This window comes from Hippopotamus amphibius, chromosome 12 (genome assembly GCF_030028045.1).
Source record: "Hippopotamus amphibius kiboko isolate mHipAmp2 chromosome 12, mHipAmp2.hap2, whole genome shotgun sequence".
In the NCBI taxonomy this organism is placed as follows: Eukaryota; Metazoa; Chordata; class Mammalia; order Artiodactyla; family Hippopotamidae; genus Hippopotamus; species Hippopotamus amphibius.
The window spans coordinates 34027890-34055684 of record NC_080197.1 but is presented as its reverse complement, the minus strand read 5'-3'; the positions used below and the strand labels follow the sequence as shown (position 1 = coordinate 34055684).

The 27795-nt window shown below is 45.6% G+C and overlaps 1 protein-coding gene across 3 annotated transcripts in view; it reads right to left on the bottom strand.

The window, feature by feature from the left end:
- SEC23B (SEC23 homolog B, COPII coat complex component) overlaps positions 1 to 27707 on the bottom strand; it is a 35942-nt gene extending 8235 nt beyond the window's left edge. Inside the window, exons 1-17 of one of the 3 annotated variants that reach the window (XM_057702957.1) lie at positions 27633 to 27707; positions 25099 to 25322; positions 23869 to 23926; positions 20595 to 20681; positions 19017 to 19253; positions 18808 to 18893; positions 17760 to 17904; positions 17208 to 17366; positions 16730 to 16845; positions 14582 to 14705; positions 13510 to 13590; positions 9251 to 9340; positions 8428 to 8534; positions 7162 to 7315; positions 4446 to 4523; positions 1971 to 2132; positions 1034 to 1120 (exon numbers count right to left, since the gene is read on the bottom strand). In XM_057702957.1, coding sequence (XP_057558940.1) covers positions 1034 to 1120; positions 1971 to 2132; positions 4446 to 4523; positions 7162 to 7315; positions 8428 to 8534; positions 9251 to 9340; positions 13510 to 13590; positions 14582 to 14705; positions 16730 to 16845; positions 17208 to 17366; positions 17760 to 17904; positions 18808 to 18893; positions 19017 to 19253; positions 20595 to 20681; positions 23869 to 23926; positions 25099 to 25319 — 1992 coding nt within the window. In that variant the 5' untranslated portion in view covers positions 25320 to 25322; positions 27633 to 27707. Of the gene's footprint in view, positions 1 to 1033; positions 1121 to 1970; positions 2133 to 4445; positions 4524 to 7161; positions 7316 to 8427; positions 8535 to 9250; positions 9341 to 13509; positions 13591 to 14581; positions 14706 to 16729; positions 16846 to 17207; positions 17367 to 17759; positions 17905 to 18807; positions 18894 to 19016; positions 19254 to 20594; positions 20682 to 23868; positions 23927 to 25098; positions 25323 to 27263; positions 27602 to 27632 lie in introns of those variants that run through there. The other 2 variants (XM_057702953.1, XM_057702954.1) reach the window with 2 other exon arrangements.
- Between the last annotated feature and the right edge of the window lie 88 nt (positions 27708 to 27795).

Below are 27795 nucleotides of genomic sequence, written 5' to 3'. Positions count from 1 at the left end.
CCCTGACGCCACCCACACCCACCCTAGGATCCACAGACCCGGCACTGGGTTCACTCAGAGAAAAACTCTAGTCCCAAACTTGGCAGTGTTTACTAGTGACTCCAACATAACTCTGAAAGGACAGCAAGAGTATAAAAAGTTCACTGAGGAAAAGTAAACTGATCTTGCCTGACAACTCAGAAAGCAATAAAATCACAGTGATTTAAAAGGACCACCTGAAAAACAGTAGGGAGGTTTTTCAAAAAACTAAAAATAGAACTACCATATGACCCAGTAATTCTACTCCTGAGTATATATCTGAAAAAAACCAAAAACACTAATTTGAAAAGATACATGCACCCCAATTTTCACAGCAGCATTTATTTACAATTGTCAAGATATGAAAGCAATCTAAGTGTCCATCAACAAATGAATGGATAAAGAAAACATGGCATATAAATATATACAATGGAATACCACTCAGCCATAAAAAAAAAACAAAATTTTGGCATTTGCAGCAACATGGATGGACTTGGAGGACATTATGCTGAGTGAAATAAATCAGAGAAAGACAAATACTGTATGATATCACTTATATGTGGAATCTGAAAAATACAACCAACTAGAGAATACAACATAAAAGAAACAGACACAGATATAGAGAACAACCAGCGGTTACCAGTGTGGTGCGGGGGGTGGAGGCGCAGTATAGAGGTGGGGGAGTGGGAGGCACAAACTATTGGCTCAAGAATGTGTTGGGCAACATGAGAAAGCAACCTTTAAAAACTGTATAAAAAATTTAAAAAGATAAAAAAACAAAAGGACCACCTGAGATTTACTTACAGCAAATAATATTAAAATTAAACACACAAATACCCCCCTTTTTCAGGGGCCTGAAAAAAAATTTTATTCACTAGCATAAAAGCCATTGTACTCATTATAATAAATTGTGGGTTTTCTAAGCTCAAATTCTTTTCTCAAATGTCACAAAAACCTAAATTAATAAAAAAAAGTAAAAAAATGATAGTAAGAAAAAGAGTTAACGTCATCTTACCTCACCAAGATAAATGACAATTTGGAAGAAAGTATCCATCAGCAAAATTCTGTCAGCGAGAATGCTGCTGCTGTCCAGGAGCACAGGCTGAAGCAGAAGGGACACAGACGGTGTGAGTCTCCCCTCCGGGCCCACGCGCCACCCGCCAACCCCACACCCAGCACGAGGGTCTCCTCCTCCTCGTGCCATGTTCCCACTTTCTGCTCCCTGACTGGGCAGTCCTAGGTTTCAACTCTGTAGAAGAAAGAGCCTCCAAATAATCCCTCATCAACTGGGAAGCGAGATAAATATTATCTTTTGCTCTAGGAACCAGAAATAACTCCAAATTTTCTCGGTTTTGTGCAAGAAATATATCCCATCAGAGACACATTTCTCTCAAATCTACTGTGTAGATAAGAGAGAACTCTAATGCCTACATGAAAAAGAACATCCTTTAATACAAATTTTAAAGTTTACTACAAAATATATCTTATGATTTTTATTTCAATAATAAAAGTAAGGTAAACATGCTCATTAAGGAAAATTTGAAAATTTCGACTCAAGAACAACAAATATTGATATTTTGGTTTATTTCCTTACAGTTTTTAATTCTTGCAGGCTTTTTAAAAATCATAATTTAGAAAAGTTTCTATTTTTATTTTTATCTAACATGAAGATTTACTTTCTTATGCTACGTAAGCTTTGTGAATACTTCTTAGACTGCTTAATTTTCCTACTACTGAACATTTAGATTGTTTTCTAACTTTACACATCCTGTGACTTTTTCCTATGCACATTTTTTTAATACTTAGAAATAATGTTAAATTATATAAAGACTCAAAGGTTTTCTTTTTTACAGTTTTGCTCTCAGAGTAAACTTGCTAGTAAAAACATTGTATTAGGTGATTCCAACTGCGGGAGAATCACCACGGCAATTCACTCACACAGCAGCCCTTACCTCTGGGGGCCCGTGGAAGGAATAGGAGTAGAGGATGGGCTGGATCATGATGAGGGACTGGGTCAGGTCCTGTCGGGCAAAGTGGTGTCGATAATACGACGACTCGTCGGGGCTGTTGTTGAAGACTTGAAGAAACGGAGACCTTCTCAGATGGAACATGAACTGAATGGACAAAGAAAAAGACAAATGCACACAGCTGTCGCCTTCCTAGACACCCAGAGAGCAGACCTGCCCCGCCCCTGCCCCAGAAACAGGAGAACCCAGCCCTTCAGAGCAAGGCCTCTGGGTTCAATGAGCCAGAGTGCAACGGCGGCCCCTGGGCCTGGGGGGAGGGAGAGGAGAGCTGTTGTTTAACGGTACAGAGTTCGGGTGCACGAGATGAGAAAGTTCTCGCGATTCCCTGCTCAACAAGCAGTCATACTTAACACTACCAAGCTGCACACTTGAAAATGGTTAAGATGGTTTGTTTTATGCTATGGGGTTTTCACTACAATTAGAAATAAACATTGTTTTTAGAAAAAGAGGGGGTCCCCTGGGTGTGTCAAAGCGTCCACGTGAAAGGGGCAAGGCAAAGACGCACTGCTTTCCGGAGTCACCGGCCAGTTTTTAGAGCAGACAGTCTGCTCTGAAGAGCCCAGTGGGGAGAAGGTGCGCTCAGAGTCCCAGCACAGACACACCCTGGTATGATGGGGTGGGCATGGAGGGGCAGCAGGAGCCTCCCCAAAGCCACTGGGGCCTAAAAGACGTGTGAGAAGAAGCCAGAGGCGGGGGCGGGGGTGCCAGGCACAGTGACAGCACAGGAGAGGCCAGAGTGCTGGGAGTGAGGAGTGCAAGAGGGAAGAGGACAGGAGAAGCCATTGCAGACAGAGGGGCGTTCCTTCCAGCCCCCGAGGAGCAGAGAGCTGACAGCAGCTGTTAGCTCACGGTAAAGAGTTGCCAGAAGATGAAAACGACCTGCCCTGAGAAGTACAAAGCTTCCTGAGAAGGTGCTGAATACAGAGAATCGTAGGTTCCTAAATACTGACCCCGGCTGTATCCAACGCATCCTACGCGCAGGGCACAGAGCTCTGGACAAGCCGTGAGGGAGGCTCTCTCACCACCCCTCGTTCACAGGCCAGGAGACCGAGAGGCAGAGCCAGCCTCTGCTCCAGGCTGTCTGCTCTGGACCGCTGTGCTAGATGCTTCCATCTAAACATGCTGGTTTTCAAACTGCCCTCTGAGCCTTAACAGATCCTTTGAGCCCAGGGGTGGGGTGGAAGGTGCTGCAGGGGGACCCGGAGACACAACCGGAGCCCCACCACGTCTGTCTGTTCTCCATGCTGGCTGTTGAGAGGCTCCTCTTGAAAAAAGGAATCCATGGATTTAGAAAAACTGCAAGCCCCTTCCCAGACCAACTCCGTCCTCCTGAAGAGGTTCAGGACCTCATCCAAGACCAGCAGCAGCAGAGCCAGCGCTGGAGCCCGGTTCAGCCCTGACCCTGGCCTGGCCGCTTTACACAGTGCCGTCCAGCCTCAACTGCTCAGGCACAGGACAGACAGGCACACGGCAGGGACCACAGAGCCCTACCCTGGGCTGGGCATCCAGGGAGGTGACCTCTGAATCCCCCTTTAGCCCTAAGAGTCCGAACTGTACAAGTTCATGACTGAAACCTGCGTCCATGTGCCAAATCGAGTATTCAAAAAGGTAATTCATGTTTGTGTACCAAAATCCTAACAAGTGCACTTAAAGTTGAGAGTTTGCTTCTTCCTACTTCTTCCTCATTAAGGCATCCTTGAGGGCAGGGGGAGGGAAAGGCCGAGTTTGCCTCCAGCTCTGGGGAAGCTGCCTCTGTGAGGAGCCCGACCCGCACACCCCGCGCCCGGCTGCAGAGCTGGCTCCCAGCTGCCGAGCCGGCTCCCAGCTGCCGAGCCAAACAGGTGCCTGGCCCTTGGCAGACACACAAGCAGCCAGCCTCGCCCCCCGAACTGAGCTGGGCCACAGCTGCCACGCTTCCAGGCCAGGGTGGAGGCTCAGAAAGGCAGCACCCAGACCCCGCCGGCGGCTTCTTGCGCCACCCGCCCCCTCCCTGCTCCAAACGGCTCTCCACACGCCTGCTCCCGCGCGTGCGGTCTTCACTGTGCAGACGCAGCACGGCCACTACACACACACACAGCACGAACACCTGCCACAGTAACTGCGGTCTCATTCTGCTGTGTTCATCCTCACGTGTGGCTGCCCACCCAGAACTTCTACAAATCAGAGATTGTGTCGCGGCCTCACAGAAACGATCCTGTCGTGCCTTCTCCCCAAAGTCTGTGCAGCTGCTCTCTGTGTGTCACCTGCAACTTCTGTGGGACTCTGGCACCATACGGCCCTGAACTTCATCACTGATAGGTGGAGTCTCAAAACATACCAAGTCTTCACTTGACCCAGAGAGCAGCAAGTTTTATTTACATCACTTTGTTTTTCTTTATTTTTAAAACACGTATTACTTACCTGAGGATAGAGAGAGAAGGAATCTGATAACCTAAAAGACACAGGGTCTTCTTTGTTATACTGCCCAAACTTCTGACACTGTTGAGAGAAAACAGGAAAAAACCCCAACAGAGTGAGTGTCACCTGAAAACTCCCTGGCATAGGAGGGCCACGCCCCACTCTCACTTCCACACCTGCCTGCCCGAGTTCCAGCCCAGTGCTGCTCAGCACGCTCAGGCAGACTCAACACCCAGGCGGTGTTCAGTGCAGATCTGCAAGGGGCTGGAGGCCCTGTGTCCTAACCAGCTCCCAGGCAATGCTGGCCAAGGCCGCTCCGACAGCGACAGGTTGGAGGAGCCTTCTCAGGCGCCTCTTCCATAAGAAAACCCTCCAGGACCCTGAAATCCTAGCAGTTACAGACAGGCCTAAGGTTCTATCACTCTACAACTCCATTTTCTTACTCCTCTCACAGGCATATCTCTGAACATTTTCTCTTCCTGCCTTTATTTCCTCTTCACTTCACACACTGCTCTGGTCACCAGAAAATCAGACTGCCCACCATCTAAAGAAAGTTCACCTCTGGCAACGACCCTATTCCAACCACATCCTCACACAGACCTCACCTTCCCGAACTCCCTACCACCATGAGCCATGTGACTCCCCGAACCTCCTGACTTCTCTCCTTCAGCCACTGCAGCAGCACTTACCTAAATCCTGTCACCCCTCCGACTGATCCTTCTTTGCCTCGTCCAATGGCCCATCTCCCTACCTCCTCCTGACGGTGGCGGATCCCTCTGAGGTTAGCTCCTGGCCCTCTGCTCCCATTCTCCCTGTCTCGGCTACAAACAACACGACAGCCAGGCCAGAGTCACCCAAATCACTCCCCCAGATGCAGTGCTGACCTCCGACCTGAGCTCCTGTCCGGACTTCTCCTAACTACAGGGTGGCTTTCCTTAGACATGCTTTTACAAGTTTACATTAAAAATAAATTAAACCAGTACATTAAAAAAGGGGATTCCCCTCCCTCCACCTCACAGCTGCACTCCTTTCCTGGTTCCCACCACTCCATCATTCTTGCAGCTGCCCACACTTACAACTTGAGTTGGCGCTGATTTTTTCATTTTTGATTCCACATACAGTTTGACCGAGTTTGATGAATTCTCCTCTCAGCATACAGCCTGATTCCAAAGCTTCTCTCCCCTCCAGCTGTACCACCACCACCCTGGTCTCAGCTCCCTGGAGCTGGCAAAATCCTCCACTGGTCTCCCTAACAGCAGCCCTTCCACCCTCCAATTTATCTTATACGGGGACAGGCAATGTGAACACAGCATCATGCTGGTCTAGCACCCCTGCCTAAGAACCACACTTAACCTTTCCCCTCTCCCTAACACCCAGGCAGCGACTTAACTGTACGCTCAAGGCACTGCACAGGCGACCTGCACCTGCACTGCTGGTGTACTACCTTACCGTACACACTAGTCACACGTGACAGCGGCCTCTCCAGGGTTCCCAGTATACACTGAATGCACAGCTGCGCCACACAGGCTTGTCGGTGCTGGGCCCTCACTTGGTAAGCCTTGCCTTCTACGTTCTTTAAAAAGACTTAACTCAAGGCTCACTTCCCACAGGAAGCCTTCGTCAACCACTTGAACCCTCTGCTCAATTTCAAATTATGTTTGCAATGTTGACATTCCCTGAGAGACGATTCTGTAGGACAGCAAGGGCACACACAGGGCTACACAAAGTTAAACAGGTGTCGCTACTAGGCTTTTCAGTACCTTTGATCACTGACACGTGCTGTGACTTTCCAAAGGGTAAGATTGTAAGGTATCTCAATTACTGATTTATTGCTTCGTGGCTCCAAACTTACCCTTTCCGCCGCCTGTGAAATGGATCTGGGCCCCTTAAATATTTTTCCCCTGCCGAGGGTTCCAATGTGCTCACTCAGCCCTGGTGCCTGCAGCCCCCCAGCCCCACACACCTCTGCTGAGTCGCCTCTTGGTGAGCAGTTTTTCTTGGCACCACAGAGGGTGAATTTCTACCAAGTCCCTCCAGCAGGTGCCAGAGCAATACTCCTGCTCTGAGAGGCCCAGTGAGCCCTGGCCCTGCCCCACCTGGGGCTTCATCAGACCTGGGGGGGGGGGGGGGGATGAGGGTCTTCCCCAGGTGCTCTGCCTCAGCCTGGAAGCAGCGGCCCTCAGATCTGCTATCCTGTATCCTTCAGACCTCTCTTTACCTCTTACTAGCCAAACCCTCATTATTCTAATCCCTTTTTGTGACACTAATTCTTTATATAACACTTCCCCTGTTTAAATTACTGTGTGGCTTCTCTCTCCTGATTAGACCCAGAATGACACATTAAGCATTTCTCATACTCACTGGGTCGTGGACCCTTACTCCTCCCAAAACTCTCCAGGATCTGGAGGGAAAATATAGGACTACAGCAGTCACAGGGACTCATCTTAGTCAACCCTCAACACACTGAGATGTGCACCACTACCTACATGTCCTGTGTGTGGCGTTTCTTCCCAACTATAACGTGAGCCCTTGGGGGAGACGCATATTCGACATTTCTTTTACATCATTCTCAGGAAGTCTGGTGCTTGGCATGAGGTAGGCCACTGATAAACTTTTTATTTACTGACTATATAAAATAGTAAGTTTAAATGACAGTTTTCTTTTCTCAAAAGTAGAGCAGAGACCAAGATTGAACGCAGTGCCACCATCCCCAACTTACCAGGCGGATGAGCTGACGGTCCAGCCACCGGAGCACATCCGGGCCCTCCTCCGACTCTGCTCGGAACACTCCCAGCCGCGCCATGAGGACTGCAGAGGCCTCCTGGTCAAACGCTGCTTCGATGTGCTTGAGCTGACTCTGTGCATCTGCCCAACTGACCATTCGAGAGTGAGTGCACGTGTGCATGCGGGAGAGGCCCGGGAGAGGCTCTCCAGTAAGACACAGGCACGGATCGACGAAGGAGGGGGGTATACATACACATGCACGCACCTTCTTCATCTATCTGTTCCTGTATTGTTATACACACACACACACAATGCAGTATTACTCTGCCACAAAAAAAGAATGCAATTCTGCCATTTGCAACAACACAAATGGACCTGGAGGGTATTATACTTAGTGAAGTAAGTCAGACAGAAAAAGACAAGTACTAAATACTCTATGTTATCACTTATATGTGGATCTAAAAAAATGAAACAAGCAAATGAATATAACAGAAGAGAAACAGACTCACAAATACAGAGAACAAATTAGTGGTTACCAGTGGGGAGGAGGAGGACAGAGGGGCATAAGAGGTAAAAACTACTGTGTAAATAAGCTACAAGGGTATATTGTACAGCACAGGGAATAGAGCCAACATTTTATAATAACTTTAAGTGGAATATAATCTATAAAAATTTTGAACCACTATAGGATATACTCAAAACTAATAAAATATTGTAAATCAACTATACTTTCAAAAAAATTTTTTTCAAAATAAAATAAAATGAATGAGGTAGAGGCATTTATGCACTGACATGGAAGGTGTCCTTGACACATTCATGAGAAAAGCTTATGAATATCTGCATATAAGCCATCATGTATATAATACACATATGTGGTCTATAACTGCACAGAAACAGGACTGTGAAGTTACCCGTCAGTACAGTGATAGCATTTTACCTCTGGGGAGAGCGGGAAAGACCCATTCTTTACACAATCATGTGCTGCTTGAATCTTTCACAAGGAGGGTATATTTATAGGTCACTTATTTTGTAAATAAAATGATGAAAAATGATTTTTAATGAACTTATTCCTACGCAAATGAGAGCCTTCTAAGCCAGCAGTGCTTCCTCCTCCTCCCCGTCCTACTCTGACCCAACGAGCCAGTGACGGCAGGTGAGGACCATTCCCTCAGTGGAATCCCACAGATAAACTACTAAATGGTAGACTCTCTCCACAGCAAAGAGCCGGGGGTCCAGCGGAGAGGAGGCCGGGGCTGCTCACTTGCGGGCGACGGTGGTCACACGGATGCGCCGCTGGGTGCTGGAGTGCTGATAGTGCGTGATGAACTGGATGGCGCCGCGGCCCCCCTGCGGGATCGGGGCGTTGTGCTGCAGGGCGAGAGGCCAGCACCTGTTACTGTCACCGCATGACCCACACAAGCGGTCACAGAGCCCATGCACTCGTCCTAAGACGACCGACAGGACGGTGACCGCAAAGCTCTTGATGCATTCTGAGTGGTCCACTTAAGTTCAGGGCATTTCACTGTTTTTACCTCAAAAAAACAGAACCATATGCAAATAAACACTGAACGCGAGTTAATGATACACATGCTGAGGGCTTTAGGGATGACAGACACTGATGAAGGCAATTTGCTTCGAAATGTACCCAAACACAATGAACTGGGGGGTGGCTGGATAAGTGACAAAGCAAACACAGTGAAGCGTTAGTTACAGAACCTAAGTGGTGGATACTTGGGCACTCACTGTACAGTTCTACTCATCTTTCGGTATGTCTGAATTTTAAATAATAAAATACTAGGGAAAATTGACACACTTAAAAATTCACCAACATTATGATGGCTGGCAAAAGCCATTCCTCTTCTGAGGACCTTATCAGTTCAACAACAAAGTGACAAAAGCGATTCACTGTCTGACTCTGACCAAACCCCAGAAGGAATAAAAAAGATGATGCCAGGTGGTATCAGGTCAAACACAAGCCCAAAGTAGCATCAGTTTGTGGAGAAAGAAACTGGAGGCCACCAGTCTGTAATAAATCAGAAAACACAAGACTGAGACATGACCATTCATGAAGAAATCCAGCCCACCTGGTTGACTACTTCAAAGTAGATGCCGAGCGTGGATGTAGGATCCAGGCCACAGATCTTCCACTGACTCGTGCCACCAACACCAAGCTCCTAAGGGTAAGAAGAGGAATTAAAAAGAAACAAAAGAGACACTCCTGTGATTAACGGCTGATGGAAATACTGACTCTGAGAAGGGAAGGCCCCTTAGAATATCTCATTCCAAATGAAAATTTAAATTTTGGGAATTCCCTGGCGGTCCAGTGGTTAGAACTTCGAGTTTCCACTGCAGAGGGCACGGGTTCCATCCCTGATCAGGGAACTAAGATCCTGCATGTCACGCAGCGTAGCCAAAAAATAAAATTTTTAAAAAATTGAAATTTCACTGAAAAAAGTACAATTGCAGACCAGAATAAAGTTTAACATTTTTACAGTACTTTAAAGTTAGGCTTTTTATATTGGCACTCTGATCAGTTTTCTTTATGTCATTGAGCTATATCTCTACACCCCCCCCCCAACCCCCACACAGTACATAACACTGACGTCAACTGAGAGAATCAAGTCAGGGAAAGAAGTAAGTAGTAGAAAAGAAAGAGAATTATCTGCTTAGCCTGAAAGATTTATGTCTTCTTCCATTGTTATTAGAACAAGAAATAATTACAGAATGTTAGCTGTTAAATACTAATTTTTAATCCAATTTCTTTATGCAAAAGCTACATGTAAATTCTTGGTAAGAGAACTGAGATTTTAGTCATGTGAAGGTTGCTTTATGTTGACTAGTTCACTAAAATGTGAAGGGTATCACTGATGACACACAGGAGAAAAGGCTGCGAGTGTCAAATACCCAGAACCATTAACCAAGATGATCACTAGACTCTGAAACACACATTCTATTCTTCTAGAGACAGCGAGTTTTATACATTTTAACACCTCACTATACTATGGGATACCATCCTCAGAAAGTAACACAACTGTGCATTAAGAGAGTCATGGTACCTCTTCTATATTACTCTGAATCCACCCAAAATGTACACTGTCAGCTGAAACCAGCTGATACCAGTCCAGTTTCTCTACAAAGCCAAGCCAGGAGCCCGTGTCCCTGGCCACAGAACCAGCAGTCTCAGGAAGGTGACGGTCAGAGGGGAAAGGGAAGAGTCACAGGTGAAATCACCTCGCAGCTCTAAAGTGGAGACTGGGGAGGACAGCCTGTGTTTCAGGAGTCGTTCCTAAGCAAGATCGTGAGACGGATGGATTCCTGGGTGTTCACCTTCCCTTTCAGGGCCTTTTCTAAAAGAAGCAGGTAACATCTGCTGGAAACTGAAGGCTGCTCCCACGAACAATGGCAAGGAAATAAAAGGAGCTTGTCTGCTCCCCTTTCTTGCCTCGTTAATTCCTTTTCCAGAATCTCTCTCCATACCTTCCAACTCCATTAATATATGAAACTCCAACTCCATTAATATATGAAACTTTAAGTTCCAAAGCAAGGAGGTTCAGAGCATGTCACCCAAAACGTGCCACGCTGGCATAAGGATTATCTTAAGCTGTAGGTAATTCTTAAAAAGCAGACGTAAGAAAACTCTCCATCCTCCTCCTCCCAGGAAGGCAGGCGCTTCTGAACCACCAAAGATAACACTGGATGCTCATCAGCCCAGAGTGGCACCAGAAAATCTACGTAATAACTCCTGCTGAAACAACCCTTCTTCCCCACTAGTCTCCCCCATCTATCTACTTTCCCACAATTTGCTACCCCTAGAAGATCAAAGTCTCTTTCCTTTGTCTTGTCCCTTGTCTACAGATTTACTGTTAAAGAACATTTATTGTTAAGATGCAACATAATCCCAAGTTCTAACCACCCCTCCGAGTTACTCATCACTGAGTATGTACGTGCTGTGTATGTGTGCGATGCACACGTTAATAAACTTGCTTGCTTTCCTCCTGTTAAGCTGCGTTCTGTCAGTCTAATTTGCAGGGTCCCGGCCAATGAAACTAAAATGGGTAGAGGAAAAAGAAAAATTTTCCTCCCCATAGCACCAACACCCAAGCGTGGCCACAAACCCTCCAGAGCTCCACAGATATTGTACGTTCTCTCACTAATACACAAATTCCTTACGTAAGCATCTACCCTGCCTCGATCAGAAAAACTGTAAAGACGAAATTAGGAAATCACCATTTTATTTTGACTCAAATACACTGATTCAGGATATTCAACGGATAACCTAAAACCATCAAGTGAAAGGCTGCTGGCAAACAAGACACTCATGTCATGCTACAATCTCATTCAACAGATCTGCTAATGGCAAAAAGGAAACAGACCCCTATAACTGAAGGACACACACAGTCATCACCTCACCACAACTCAGCACGAGGAACACAGATCACCCAGGAAGCATGGGGGACAGAAAGGTTTAACCCAAATCTAATCATTCATCTAACCTCCACTTCACAGCAAATACTAGCCATGACAGAAAACAAGTCAGACAAGGAAACAGACACAACGGAGACTGTGGACACTCGATCACAGAAGACCCCTGGCAGTTGGCACTGTCTCTTCAACAGACCAACGTCATCATCAAACAAAACAAAGCAAGCAAAAAGACATAAACAAAGTGACAGGAAGACCATTCTAGATTTTAAAAGACTAAGGATATGTAATATCAAATAGAGGTGAAAAACAGCCACAAAGGGCAACTGGAGAGAAATCAGGGGAAGAATATGACTAAATGTTAGATGGTATTAGGAAATTATTGTTTTCTTACGTTTGAGAATAACATGGTAGAAGACCCTTGTCTTCAGAAGATGCACACTGAAACACTGAAAGACTAAGTGTCAAGAGGTCTTCAACTTGTTTTCAAGGGCAAAATATTGACATGATAAAGAAAAAAGTCAAATGGATGAAATCAGGTAGATAACACAAATGTGGCCAAAACGAGGACAGAGCAATGATGACAAAATGTCAACAATCACCGATTCTAAATGGTGGGGACACAGGACTCATCATGCTCTTTGCAAGACTCCCCTGGACGTCTGAAACCTGTACTTTCCTCCCCTTTGCATCCCCCATCCCCCATCCGAAAATGTCATGGCTAGTCCCTACTGGGTCCCAGAACAGCTGATCAGTGTGTACTAACTTATAATACCTTCTTAGGCAGATTTTAAGTCTATGGAGAATATGATAGAACAGGGCAGCCTCCCAAAGCCCTGCCAAGAAATAGGAGTACACACTCCTGAGTACACGGGGATAACAAGGGACTCATCACAGGGGCTTGGGCTGCAACCTGCCTCACCCAGAGGGTTATGGGAATATCCTCTCAAATTGCCTGTCTCTGGCAAATTCAAAAAAAACTTACTCTAAGTGGTCACTAATGAATGTTCATTGCTCATGAGGACAAAAATTCTGATGTGAAAGGTGAAACCTAGTGTGGGGGTCCCTGGTGCCAGGCACTGTTCTAAGTGCCTCGCCTGAGCTGCTCATAGAGTCCTCCCAATAGTGCTGTACAGTAGATGCCAGTACTGCCTTCATTTTCCGGACAGAGATGCTGGATCCCAGAACCATGAAACACCTCGTCAGGGCCACACCTGCTCCAAGTCCACACCCAGCTCTCCTGCCCAGCCTCATGTTGAAGTCAGGATAGTGAGGGAAGGATGGGACTGTGACACCCCAGCTCAGACCCACCCTGGATAGGCCTCACTGGACCACAACTGTACACTTGGCAGCTAAAGTGCAATCAGAGGAAGTGGGCCATGAGCAAGGCCACCTCCCCACTGAGTGAGAGCTGAACTTCGCTCCCATGTACTCAGGATCTGTCACTCAAGGAACACCGATGTCTGCAAGCACCACAATGTCACCCACTGCCCAACGACTCAAAGCGGTCTCTGAGAAGTGAGATGGAGGGAGCCTTTCCAAGGATAATAAGCACACAAGTTCATCCCTGTAGGACTGCACTGCATGGAATGGAATGCCTGGTGGTTCCCTGGCTCGGCTGCCCAAGCAAGGGTAGTCGGGTGGGGGACCTGGGCCCTAGCTCCCTGGTGTCAGCTCTGACTCCTGAGCAAGAACTGAACCTCTCTGGGCCTCAGCATTCTCCTCTCTGACCGTTCGGACTGATGGATGGAAAGACAGAAATGACACCACCCGTCAGAGTCATGGGCATCAGTAAGTTACTCCCCCCCTCACCACAGACACAAGCTGGCAGGTGACAGGATGCAAGGTCACCATCCCCGACACGTCTAAGGGGTCAAATCCCGGGCACAGGAGGTGAGAGTGATGGGGGAGTTTTCCTTACGTTTTCTGACACACATGGTCCTTTCACATTCAGAGACACACAAGGGCCGATGGCGCCTGCAACCTTCAGCTCCCGCGAGGTCTGAGGCAGAAGTACACGAGAACAGACAGTTAGCAATCACCAAGGACCACCCCCTCACAAAGGACACAACTAAAACGACAGGGTTATCATTCCACCCAAGGAAAATCCTACGGGGATTCTAGTGTATAAAAGCTTATATACGCTTCTCCAGGGCCACTGTGAACTGACTAAAACTTTAATTAAACCCTCCTTTAGAAATAGTGTTATCTCTGTTTCAGAGATGAAGCAGCATGTCCCACCTTCTCAACTCTGAAATTATCCCGCACACGGAAGACAGCAATCCCACCAACAGTACTGCATTCTCCACAGTTAGAGCCGCCAATCAGGGAATAGGCTGCCTTGTGCGGCTTTAAAAATACCTAATTCATGAACTCCGTCACAGTAACAAGGCCAACACACGCGGACTTTTAAATCTGAATTCATTTCAGCAGAGTCCATTCCTCTTCACCTTTTTTAAAAAAAATCCACACAGCTCACAGTGTCGCTTAGCATTTACCCTAGATGATCGAATGGTTGTCGCCAATTCACCAAGTAGTATTTAACACCATATTTTCTAATGGCCCCTTGAATGTTTTCTCAGTGACTCAGAATCAAGGGCGTAGGGCCATCAGTCCCTACATGGAAAAACAAAACCCAAACTCGTGATGCTGCCCCACCTCAGAGCGCTCTGGCTACTCTGCAGGCAGGTGCTAAGCACAAACCAGCAGCTGGGTGGGCACTCAGCCCACCATCCTTCTAAGGCCTGCTGTCCTAGAGCAGGGCAGAGCCTGCAGGGGAGCAGACAACTCTTGGTTTAAAACACTGATAGATATGCAGGTCATTCTTGAGAAACAAAGGGACAGAATGAATATACTTTGTTGGGATTATTTTGCTGGGAACCTTTTAACTTATCTTTAGATGCCCGTGTCCTGAGGGTGAGGCTCCCCCATGTCCGACTACTAAATAAGTAAGAACACTAGCCTTTCATTAAGGTTTCAGAAATCTATTGTACCTTTACTTCCAATGTAGCACCAAATGCCATTCGGAAATTGCCATTAAAATCTTTACTAAAAATTCTTTGGAATGTCTGCTTGAAGAGAGACGTGTTGAAAGAATCTCCCATCACCATGTGGCCTCTAGGAAAGAGAAAAGAAAAAGAAAGTCACCCTTTTGGATGACAGAGCCATTCAGATGCTTCCTGGGTATTTATGAACAGTTATTTAGAGAAGAAGGAAGAAGCAAGCATGTCCACAGAGGTGCTACTGCTCACTCACTGATAACGGTAAACAGCCAGTTCAACCTGTACTCAGGAGAGACACTATTTTTGAAACATTAAACACAGAATTCTTTACAGCAGTGCTGTGTCTTGATCACTGTGGTGGTTATACAAACCTACAGAGAGGACCAAAATTTCACAGAGCTAGATATACACACAGATTTGTAAAAATAAGTGCATATACGGACTGGTGAGAACCGAGTACATTCCATAAAGTGCCACTAGCTAACTGTGCTGTACCAAGCCAGCTTCCTGGTTTTGTCGTGGTGCTGTATTTATGTATTGATAAGACACTACCACTGGGAGTTGCCAGATAGAAAGTATGGACAGACCTCTCTGCACTATTTTTGCAATTTCTTGTAAATCTGTAATTGTTTCAAAATTAAAAGTTTAAAAAAAATGATATAATCGGGATAAGGTGTGACTAGCACCAAGGAAACCAAGGCTACGATCTTCCTTGAAGATAACAGACCCCATAGCACAGCCCAGGGTCACCTTGCCTCTGCTGGAAGTCATCCCAAACAGCTGGCTCACTTCAAGCTGTCAACTAAAACCTCTAAGTCTTTTGTTTCCAATGTCACTGTCCACGCATTTCCCTGATACTATATTTGTGCAACAGGTGATGGGCCCTAAATTCTGTCACTCAGGAGTCAAAGGCCTCACTGAGAGTGTCAGAAAAGTGCTGGTCCCTCTCCACAGAGCAGACACACACACATGTGAACTCTGGTATGTAAGCTCCGGGGTGTTCACAAACACACAGAAGCTTTCCTCTGAGGCTCCAAGACAAGAACCCTGCAGGGCACTGGGGGAAGTCCAGTGTATTAAGTGAACTCACCAGCACAGCCAGGCCAGCGTCACTGGGCCTCTATCACGTCACGTGCCTGCTGTTCCCAGGACAGCTGCAGGTGACACGGGTCCTACCCTCTACCTTCCCTCCTTTACTCAGTGAGGACCTGCAGCACCACCTGCGAGCTCTTTAGAAACGCAGAATCCCAGGCCCACCCACAGCTCTCCGCTGCTGCTTCTCCCACTGCATGTGAACAAGGCCCCAGGGGACCTGCACACAAATGCAGGTTTCCTGACGCTGCCTGTGCTCAGCCACGCCTGGAGCACACGGGGGCTGCACCAGTAGTTCTCGAACCCTGCTCCACGTCAGAAATGCTCAGGAACTGTAAATATGCTGATGCCCAGACCAGGCACCATGCTAATTAAATCCAACTTTAGGAACAAGACCCAAACAAGAGTAGTTTTGAATGTTCCCAGGTGATTCTGATGTGCAGCGGCTTCAGACCAGCACTGCACATTGGTGGTTCTCACCAGAATCCCTGGAGAGCTTGTTAAAACTGACCACCAGGCGGCATCCTCAGCCTCTGATGCAGGGGTCTGGGGTGCGGCCTGAGTGTGCCCATGGGCCCCGAAGGCGGCTGGCCCAGTACCATCCCGCTTTGAGGACTTGGGCTCCCAGCCCGCCCCGTACCGCGCCCTCCAGGCCAAGCGAGTGCCAGCTGTCAGGAGGTGTGGGTACCAAGCCAGGTGAGAGGCTCCTAACTGCTCTGGCATTCAGCCTATTCTCTTCCCCACCCCCTCACCCCCAAGAAAGTGCTGAAGACCACATACTCCACACTTGCTCTCCTGCCCTGGTGTCTGCAATGACTATAAGAAATGAAGCTACTCTGACACAAATTCACAGTGAACCCTGACCTCTTTCTGATCACTTTGTCCTCCAAGAGGCCCACGCACCCTCCCCAGGCACCAAAACCGCAGCCCGGAGCCACCTGAATGCTCATCTGAGCCACCCTTGGCCATTCTCATGCTTCCACCACTCATGTCTCTTTCCTTAGAATAGCCAGTCTTGCTTTCCCCAGGGGTTCACTGTCCACATACCCAGTAAGATTCGTGCAGCACTTCATCTCCAGAAGCCCAGTCTGATCAAGGGCACAAGCGTGAACATCAATGCAGTGGCCGTTCGCAGCCGCTCGGTTAGCAAGCATCTCGTAATGCTGCGAAGAGAGAAAAATTATCTTTACGGAACAGCAACGGCACGCACTCGGTGCACCTTCCCTCACCCGGAGGATGTCATCAAATAAAAGACTATGGAGACAGTTCCCTTCAAAACATCCAAATAAAGTAAAAATGCAGTTTTCAGTCTCAAAATACTTTTAGCAGTTTTAAGGCCACCCACTCTAACCAAGGTCTCAGAACTAGGACAGACACTTAACATCAGCCGAGATCTGGAAGGTCAGCTCAGCAGGAGCAACTTGCTGACCACAGAACACGGCCTCAACAGAGCAGCTGTCACTCCAGGGCAGCCCAAACCCTGCCTAGGTGACCACACTTACAGCCTAGAGGCAGGAGCACCTACCTTGGTTGCCTTTTTCATGAAGCGGGCGTTATCTTTCTCAATATCATGCCAGGAACGAATGGGAACCTTCAGTTCATCTCCAACCACCATGCCAGGTCCTTGGGTGGGGGGACCCCCAGTAAACAGCATAATCCTGGCTCCCGTGTTTGGAAAAGTGCCCTAAAGCAGCAAGGGGCAGCATTTTAGGAACATAGAGCCCACCCCAAGCAGGTTTCCCACAGAAGTGCTCCAAACGTGAGTTCTCCTCAGCTGTCACCAATGACACTGCAGCAACACGCAGCTTCTCTCTTCCCACCTGAGGGTCTGGAGCACTTTCATTAATTTACTGTGATCCTGTTGCCCTGATGGCCTTGTGTTTCCACGAAAACTTTTTGTATTTTCAAAACACTGAGGGCTCCTTCAGTGTGGATAATAATAATCACTGAAGCACATTCTGATAAACTAACAGTCAGCTGACTGAGGTCACAACTGATTTTTCAGACAAGGCCATCGAACACACCTCCTGTGAGCAAACTTGCAGGGCTGGGGAGAGCCTGGTAAATCCTGAGTTACCTCCAACAGGCCAACAGCAATGGACAAAGCAACACCAGTGGATCGCAAAGGTCTCTTCCCCTGAGGCACGGGCCACGGGTCCCTCTGCAGCTCCCCAAGAAGATCAGTGAGGTTCATGTCGATCTTGTGAATGGGCTGCAGAAACCTGCATGATTGTGAAAGAACACATCAAGCACGGACTCTGGTCTTCAGCCCGCACGACACACAGTCACTGCTCTTCAAAATAAGTATCAGAGTAGAAAAAACCTGCAGTTTTTTTTTCCTTCAAAGTTGTCTCTAACTACAAACACAAAAGACTCAAAAGCAATTTTATCCAGGAATATCACTTAAAGCCTAGTATACAGCAACCTGCATATGTAGCATGGAAAAAAATTAATTTCAAATAGGAGCAAATCAGTTTAATTAAATTTTAAGCAGAAAAAAAATCCTAAAGACATGCTAACATGAATTCAGTCCATGTAATGTTCATGGACGTGGATAATCTTCATTGTTCTAAAGATTCCATCTATGTTTCTCTTAAACCTTGGGAATCCTACAGGGAGAAACACCAGTTCCTTAGAGAAGAGGCTGTGCCCAGCATGTCAGGCAAAACATCTTACCACATTTGCCAACTGTTAACCCAGCCCTGAGCAGCCCTAGGCGCACAGCGGGCTGTATGAACCAAGTGTCCCATCACAGGCTTGTCTGAGGACACCGAAGCCTTTTTAGTTTCCCCAGCTTCATTTAAGAGCCAAAAAGGACAACAGCCACGTATCTAGGAAGAGGGGAATGATTGTGTACAGTGGTCTCAAAACCTCTGCGATGATACAACTCTAACAAGAAAAATATTTTGAGCAAATCTGCCCCAGGTGTATGTATATATGTATGTGTATTTATATATTAACTTAAAAATTTTAAACATACACGATGTGTTATCTTCATTATTAAACATTAAATATTGATTAGGCTTAATCTTTTTTTCCCCTCTAAAAATAAAAAACAAAAGCCCTCCTGCTGTCCCTCCATTCTACCCACGGCTGCCGCTGTGCACAAGCACATCCAGGCTCACCTGCTGGAAACCGATGGGCGCTCCTGTGGCTGCGCCGGGTGCCCTGGCTGCATGGGCACGGCAGGCTTGGTCAGGCCCAGCATGTCCTACACAAACCAGAAAGATTAAAGTGAACAACTACAAGTGAATGACTCATTTTTTTTTCCTTTCTCCTAATGAATTTTGAAGAAACTTCCCCAGTCCTGCTTGGGGACAAGCAGGGCACTAACCTGTATCTGCTTTGCAGTTAAATCCTTGGTCCCCCGGAAGACATAACTCTTGGAGATCCCCTCGCAGCTGAGTTCATGGACCTGCACCATCCTCCCAAACGTGATCAAGCCCACCAGAGCATCCGGAGGAAGGAGACTCAGGGACATCTGCAGGGATTCCTTGAGCGCTTGGAGGTCGTCTTCTTCCAGGCATGTGTCCACCACGTAGAGGAAGATCAGAGGGGACTGAGCACCTCGCTTTATGCAAAGGAAAACAGCATAATGATCAATATACAAATAGACCTAACCAACTCTTTTTAAAGCAAAACGGGAGTTCCCTGGTGTGGTGGTCCAGTGGTTGGGACTCCACACTTTCACTGCCAGGGCCCTGGTTCAATCCCTGGTCAGGGAACTAAGATCCTCCAAGCCACGTGACTCAGCCATTAAAAAAAAAAAAGGCAAAACAGGTATGTAAATAACAAGTCTTTATTTATACTGACTGTCAGGGATACAAACATCAAAACAAACCTCTACTCACCTCATTAAATGACAAATTTTATCAAAACAAACTAGGCGTGAAGACTATTTATACCCAACAACTTACTCCACATTTTGAATACCAGGCATTGCTCCAGGTCCTGCAATACATCAGTGAACCAAAAGGCCAGAGATCCCTGTCTGCCCAAGGAGCCAACTCTCCAGAATGGAGAAGGGGGCAGGGATTGTGAAGGGCAGGCATGGGGGGGGGGGCGGGGCAGTGAGGCTCCAGCATTAAATAGGAGGTCACGGTAACATTTGAGCAAAAGCCTGGAGGAGAGGGAGGGAGCAACACAGATACAAGGAGAGAGCTCCAGCCTGAGGAAAAGCCAGAGCAAAGGCCCAGGGGCACATCTGTTCCAGCACGCTTGAGCAAAGTCAAGGAGGCCCATTTGGCTGAACGAGGACCCTAAAAGAAGCTGAGGTCAGAGGGGTAACGTGGCCAGGTCACACAGAACTCTGAAGACTGTCTATTACTCTGGGTGGAAAGGGAGCCATTTTCACCACTGGAGGTTTCTGAACACAGATCTAACATGCTGCTTTTAAAGAGTTACCCTGACTGGTGGGTGAAGAATAAAAGTGGTCAAGGGTAAAGTCAGGGAGAAGAGTTAAGAGACTGCCCCAGTAACTCAAGTGAGAGACAAGGGCTGGCCCAGGACAGGAGCCGTGGGGAGAAAGAAGTGGCTGGATGCTGGATCAAGTGTGAATATAGACTGAATGAGACCTCCTAAGGGACTAGATATGGGATGTCAGAAAAAGAGAGACGTCAAGGATGAATCTAAGATTTCTAAGCTGAACAACCAGAAGATGGGGCACCATCAACTGAGATGCAGAAGGCTGTGGAGGACAGGTCTGAATTGAATCAGCGCTACCTTTTGGGGAGCCTTCTATGCAGATGGGAAAACAATGCCAACGTGTGCACACACGCCATGACCTAATGTTCAGGATCCTGTGGGACTCACAGCTTTACGTCATCCAGACAGGCAAGAGACATAAAGACAGAGTAGTTCAGAAGAAGTTCAATATTTAACACTGCTCCTTGAACGCACAACGGACAATTACCTGCATCACGTAGTCAATTGTAGAAAACTGGGGCATCAATTCAGCAGGCTGATTTACCTCCGATATGCCTGCATAAGCCGGAGGGAACTGAAGAGAAAAAACAAAGCAATGCTTCATGAGGGCTGGAAGACATAGTATGCCTTTTATTTTTCATTTATAAAAAAAGTTAATGACCACATATTAATTCTGAAAGCACAAAATGTAGAACGTTACTGAAATACAAAAATCAGAATTTAAAATCTATAACCCTGTCCTATAGCTATATCACATTGGAACTTTCTCTTAATGCAGCTTTAGGTTATGTTGTAACTTCTACATGATTAAAACACACACTATTAAAAACCATTTCCTTACCGTTGCCCTGCAAATTAAGGGCTGAGATTTTGGCCATCTTATCAATAATCTATGTGGATGACTAAAGCTTTTATTTCGGTTTATTATTCTAGCTGTTATCAATAAAGTAATACATGTTCACTGTAGAAAAACTGATAAGAACACGAAAAAAGAAACAAACCCTGCACGCTCCTATTACCTGGAAGTAGCTACTGTCAACATTTCAGCTTCCTTCCTTCCACACTTTTTCTATGTAAGCACAGCTGAGAGCATCATGTACGCACAATTTTGCAACCTGCTTTTTGGTGCTTAACATAATGTCACAGGTGTTTTGTTTTTTCTCTACATTCTAAATTCATAGCTTGTACACTGACTTCCCCCCTCCAATCTTTAAAAATCATGGTAAGATATCGTACATACAAATTTTACCATCTTAACCTTTTTTTCAGTGTACAGTTCAGTGGTCTTAAATACACTCATAATACTGCACACCCATCTCCACCATCCATCTCCATCTGCAAAACTTAAACTCTGAATCTGTTAAGCAGTAACTCCGCATCATTCCCACCCAGCCCCTGGAAACCACCTCTCTCCTTTCTGTCTCTATGAATTTGACTACTCCAAGTACCTCATACAAGGGGGATCATACAGTACTTGTCTTTTTGTGACTGCCTTCTTTTACTCATTAACATTGTTAAGATTTGACCACATTGTAGCATAAGTCAGAATGTCCTTGCATTTTATTTTTTTATTTTTATTATTTTTTTAATTAATTAATTTATTTATTGGCTGCGTTGGGTGTTCGTTGCTGCACATGGGCTTTCTCTAGTTGCGGCAAGTGGGGGCTATTCTTCATTGTGGTACGCAGGCTCCTCAATGTGGTGGCTTCTCTTGTTGTGGAGCACAGGCTCTAGGTGCGGGGGCTTCAGTAGTTGCAGCACACGGGCTCAATAGTTGTGGCTCACAGGCTCTAGAGCACAGGGTCAATAGTTATGGTGCACAGGCAAGCTGCTCCACAGCATGTGGTATCTTCCTGGGGCAGGGCTGGAACCCATGTCCCCTGCATTGGCAGGCAGATTCTTAACCACTGTGCCATCTAGAAGTCCCTGTCCTTGCATTTTAAGACTGATTAATATATAATTGAACATACAGACCACATCTGCCTATCTATTCATCCAACAGCAGACCCTCGGGTCAACTGCAGTGTTTTAGCTGTTGTGGATAATACTGCTATGAACATGAGTATGTAAGTACCTCTTCAAGACCCTGCTTTCAGTTCTTTTGGGTATATATCCGCAACTGGGAATGCTGGACCATTTGGTAAATACCACTAATGATTAGTGACGATGAGCATGTTTTCATGTGCTTATTGGCTATCTGTCTGACATCTCTGGAGAAATATCTATTCAAGTCGTTTGTCCATTTCTGAACTGGGCATTCTTATTGTTGTTGAGTGTTAAGAGTTCTCTATATATTCTAAATATTAACCTCTTATTAGACACATGATTTGCAAATATTTTCACCCACTCTATGGGCTGGGCTTTTACTCTGTTGACACTGTCTTTTCATGCCTTAGAATTTCACAATAAATTATATTAAACAGACATTAATTCTGAATGTAATAGGGTGTAGGAATGTTTTTAAGATTTGCATATACTTCTGAATCGCCCATGGAGATAAATCTTGAATGGTTTCTGCTTCTGATTCCTGAGCCTGTATTTAGTCATCAACTGCACACTGATCTCTTCACCACTGGACTCAGTATGTGCTGTCTGAGAATGAAACTTAAGTATGATCAAATATAAGAATAAGTGGAGACTTCCTAGGTGGCGCAGTGGGTAAGAATCCCCCTGCCCATGCAGGGGACATGGGTTCGATCCCTGCCCCAGGAAGATACCACATGCCACAGAGCAACTAAGCCCATGCGCCACAACTATTGAGCCTGTGCTCTAGAACCCATGAGCCACAACTATTGAGCCCATGTGCCACAACTACTGAAGCCCACACGCCTAGAGCCCGTGCTCTACAACAAGAGAGGCCACTGCAATGAGAAGCCCGCGCACCACAACAAAGAGTAGCCCCCACTCGCCACAACTAGAGAAAGCCCGTGTGCAGCAACGAATACCCAACACAGCCAATAAAAATAAATAAAATAATTTAAAAAAAAAGAATAAGTGGATGTTATTAATATCTTAAGGTCTGCTAGAGAACTATATATTATGTTGGGAATAATTAATTATTTTCTAACAGCTTCATTAAGGTATAGCTTATATACATAAAATTCACCCATTTTCTAGAAATTCACTCATTTTAAATGTATAATTCAATGACTTTTAATAAAAGCATAGAATTGCTCAATAATCACCATAACCCACTTTTAGAACATTTCCTCCATAGGCACAGTTCATTTCAAAAAGGAGTCTCACTCTCATCATTTGTGAGCTCCTAGTTTAGTAGTTTAAAAATGTTTAAATCAAAAGAAGATCAACACTGATACTTGACTCTAAAAGTTAGACAAATTAGAAAATGAAAATCCAGTAATGTACATTATCCAATTAGAATAAATTGAAGTGAAATGTAATATAAACAGCTTATCTGCTTTCTAGGGTAACATACTCAGTGCTTACAGAGAACTTATTAAAAAAACAAGGAAAGAAAGAAAGAAAGAAAGGAAGGAAGGAAGGAAGGAAGGAAGGAAGGAAGGAAGGAAGAAATTCTATGTCCCATTCAAGTGACAGACTCAAATAATGAAACTGAATGACAATTCAAAAGAAAAATCATATATGTTCAACATTCAATATCTTGCTTAACAAAATCTATCACCTTGACAGACGTCCTGTGCCAGGGCAGACACAAATTTAACCTCAGTTAATTTTTCTCAGAGTAGGACAATTAAATTGAAACATAGAAAATGCTTTTTAAATAATTAGTGTTCACATACCTGATTTCTTTGGAAACAGAAATTACAGGCCCAAAGCTTTGCTCGATAATCAACCTGACTGTGAGAAAGAAAAACATTACAACCAGGTACCGTTTTCATTGTTAAGGCAGAAAGCATTTAAAAGTATAAACTTCATGTTCAGTGAATCGCATGGATGTGTACTCCTGTGTGGGTGCATCAATGGATGAAGGTTTGCAACACTTTGTCTGCAGCGAGAGTTCTGGCTGCCGAGAGCACAGAAAGACACCTCGAGCAGCAGCAATGAACAACTACTAAATCCCCTTTTCCTTTTTCCGATTTGCTAGATGACATTTAGAAATTCATGAGTTATAAAAAGTATAGGTTATTTCCTTTTGCCCTGTGACCTACACACAGCCTTTACGATTTTTCTAACGTCTTTATTGTTCAGATATGTGAAACTATGGGATTTTAATACTGAAAGTACATTTCACACACAGGAAAAACTTCTCAGACTTTAACCACACTTAGTTCACTTGAAAAAGTTGAGCAGGGATGCTTTTGGGTTGATAAACTTCCTAGAACTAGTTCAAGATAATGCTTTACAGTCGCTTATTCTCCCCGTTCTACATTTAGAAAATAATCAGTGGATATTACTTTAAAGAGCAGCAGCACCTTATATATGGGCACATCAAGTGAGAGCAAGGAGAACGAGGTAACAAATGTTCCCCCATATAAAAATTTTATCTTTTAAAGAGTATTTATGACACTCCTCACCTGTTTAAAAATTCTTCCAAAGAGTGCCATATTCAAGAGAACTATTATAGGTCACTATCTCAGGCACAAAAAAGTTACACTTAACAATAAAAGCATTGAGTTCATTTTTCTTCTGCCTATTACTTCTTTCTGCCATACAACATCACCATACCAGGTAGGTACGACAAAACTGCCTAAGCTTTTGGATTTTTTTGGAAAATGCTTTAAAAGGCAGCAATAAAATCAACAGTTAAGCCAAAAGGAAACTGAAAATCAGAAGAAAAAAAAATTACAAATCCTTTTCCTCTACCTCCACCTCATTCCCATAACTTCTAATTCTATCTGGAGGATTAGGCCAGGGAAATTCCCACAAGTATTCATCACCTAAGAATCTCACCATTTACTACCCACCTCAAATTTGACATGCTACCGAACTGAATCATTTTTATGAGAATCGCATAAAGGTCATAATTTATTATATTCATCATTTTTACTAGTTTTTAAAAGAATTCATACCAAAGTGGGTTGAGAATGGCTTTGCAGGTTGGCCTGCTGCAAAGCACAGGTTCATACTGTACAGGAGGCAGGTCTGGACGCTCTCTTAAAGGAGTAAGGAGACAAGCCAGGGGAACAACCATTCTTGTAGCCTCGAGGCGGCTGGAAGGCCACACATTCCAGCTAAAACGCACTCCATCACGCTCTTCGTTCTGCTGAATGAATTCCAGGTATGTTGCCATTGTCTGACAAAAAAAAAAAAAAACTAAAGATAAAGCTTTCATCAAATGTGAAATTCTCAAGTAAACTTTAAAAAAAGATGACCATCTAACGCCATGTTTCTTAAATACTTAGTCTGGAAGAACCTGTCACTGGAGGATGACAACATCTCACTTCTCTCTGACCCCCAAGAACCAATTAACTTCACAGCTACCTTTCCGGTTCCTTTCTCAACCCTCCTTTCTAGCACTTAAAAAAATGAAAGGGGCAGGAGGTTTACAATCATTTGGTCATCTGTAAGCTGCATGTAGTTGAATAATAGTTAATTTAAACCTCCTCATACATCACATACCATCTCAGCCAAGCCAATTTCAACCCCCATGCTCAAGGGTCTCAAATCCCGTTTCAGCATCCAGCTACCTTCCTCCCTGACCCCCTTTCCTCCTTGCTCTATTCACATAAACGCTATATTAAAATTTACATTCCAAGTGATCCTGGTTTTGTGCCCTTTCCCTCCTTCCACTGTTAACTACGGAGAAACGAACTGGATACGGATGTGCGAATCCTGTTCCACGAGAACAGCTACCAGTTCTTAGCCAAAGTACTTCTACTTGGGATCACCAGAATTACAAAGGCAAGTTTGTTATTATGCTGAGTTCCCCACCAGCACCTGTCCCCTCACCACAGTCGCTTATACTCACACCTTGGAAGATTCCAGTTAATAAAACAGCCACTCAGACCAAGTACATTTTTCAAACCCAGATAATGCCAACTCCATCCTGTTTACATAATAAAATCTATGCTAACACACACTTCAGCTATTAGGGTTCAAGGGAACAAAATTCTCAAGAATGAGAAAAAAGGCAAATTAAAGAATCTATTACATAGTGGCCTCTAGTGGTCACTTATGCAATGCTGACCAACGACTATCTCCAAGTTACTTTAAGAAGTGCCACAGTGTTAATAATTTGGACTAAGGGAACAACATATGGCTATAAATGCAAATGAATCCATTACTCTATTACACACAACACACACCACGAAAATTCCAAATGTTTGTTTCAACTGAAACTCTAAGACATCTATTTGTTATCTCTGGCAAAAGCGGGAAACTGTAGCTCTGTGTACACAGGAAACACTGCTACAGCTTCCTGTGTAGCACTGGGTAATTCAGGTGGGAATGCAAACAAGTTCTAACATCCCAATTCTCAGCAAGCACCTCAGCAGACTTTATTAAGTGACCGTTTTCCTTCTCAAAACAGTTTATTATTAAAAGGCACTATCTCCATCCCATGTCCCCAGACATCCACATATTAAAACCTGCGCTCTCCAGTCCCTCACTCCCTCAAGAGCATGGATTCTTAACTCTGGACACATAGCCAACAGGCGGCTTCACATGGTCAATAAATCCTCTGAAACTGCATGCAAAATTCTGTGCATGAACCAATGTGCGTTTTTCTAGAGAGACGAGTCTACCACTAACACCACATTTTCAAAGGGGAAGGGTTTCATAATAAGTTAACAGCTGAATGAACGAATGAATGAATGGGTAAAACTAAAGATCCCGTAGACGTATCTGTTAAAAAAAAAAATCTGTACCATTCATTCCACCTTAAGGCATGACTTTTCAGGACACATCTGAGATTAAGCAAGGTTTAAATCCTTAAACAGAGTCCGAAGAGCTGGGTTCTAGCTCCGGCTCTGTCACGAAGCATGTCATTTAACCTGAATCTCGAGTTCCTCAACTGTAAAATAGACCTTGGGTCCTTCCTTCCCCCGCGGTTCCTAGGGATCTTGCGCCAGAATCCGGCCGGCCGCCCCACCTGGCGGGGACCGCATCCCTCCCTTCAGACCCCTGGGACTCCGAGCCCCTCAGTTCCTCTGCCCGCCGGGAAAAGGCCTCGCCCCAGGAGCAACCCACCCGCCCCCGGAGGAGACTCCTGTTCCTCCCCTCGGCCTCGCATTACCTGTGCTGCCCACTCAGCTGGCCGGAGCCGCTCACCTGGCCGCAGCCGAGGCACCCACCACTGCAAGAGCCGGGCGCCCGCCCCCACCACCAAGTCCAGCTCAGCTCTAAGCCGATTGGTCACCGCCCTGTGCGTCACGCCACAGCGCCGTCAGCTGACCAATCAAAGAGCGCCTCCCCAGTGGGCGAGCGGAAGCAAAGACACTCGGAAAGGCTGTGCCGCCATCTTGGAATAGGGCAAAACAGACGTGCTTCGCTTTTCAAAATCACAATTCCTTAGGATACACGTTTCTCCAAGTTCAGTCTAAACCTTTCTGCTTCATGAAACACCCGCGCCTACGGAACTGTTTCCTAGGCGCATCCAGCGCACCTCAGGAGCTTGTCCTATTCCAATAAAAGGTCCACTGGCTTCAGTGAGAAGTCCGTCTCACAGCCTTAGTTACCGGGAAGCAAGAAGGATGACGTGTAGCCCCGGAAGAGGGCGGGGTTCCTTGTGGAGGAAACTGAAGCTGGCCGGAAGAAGGCGTCAGCGC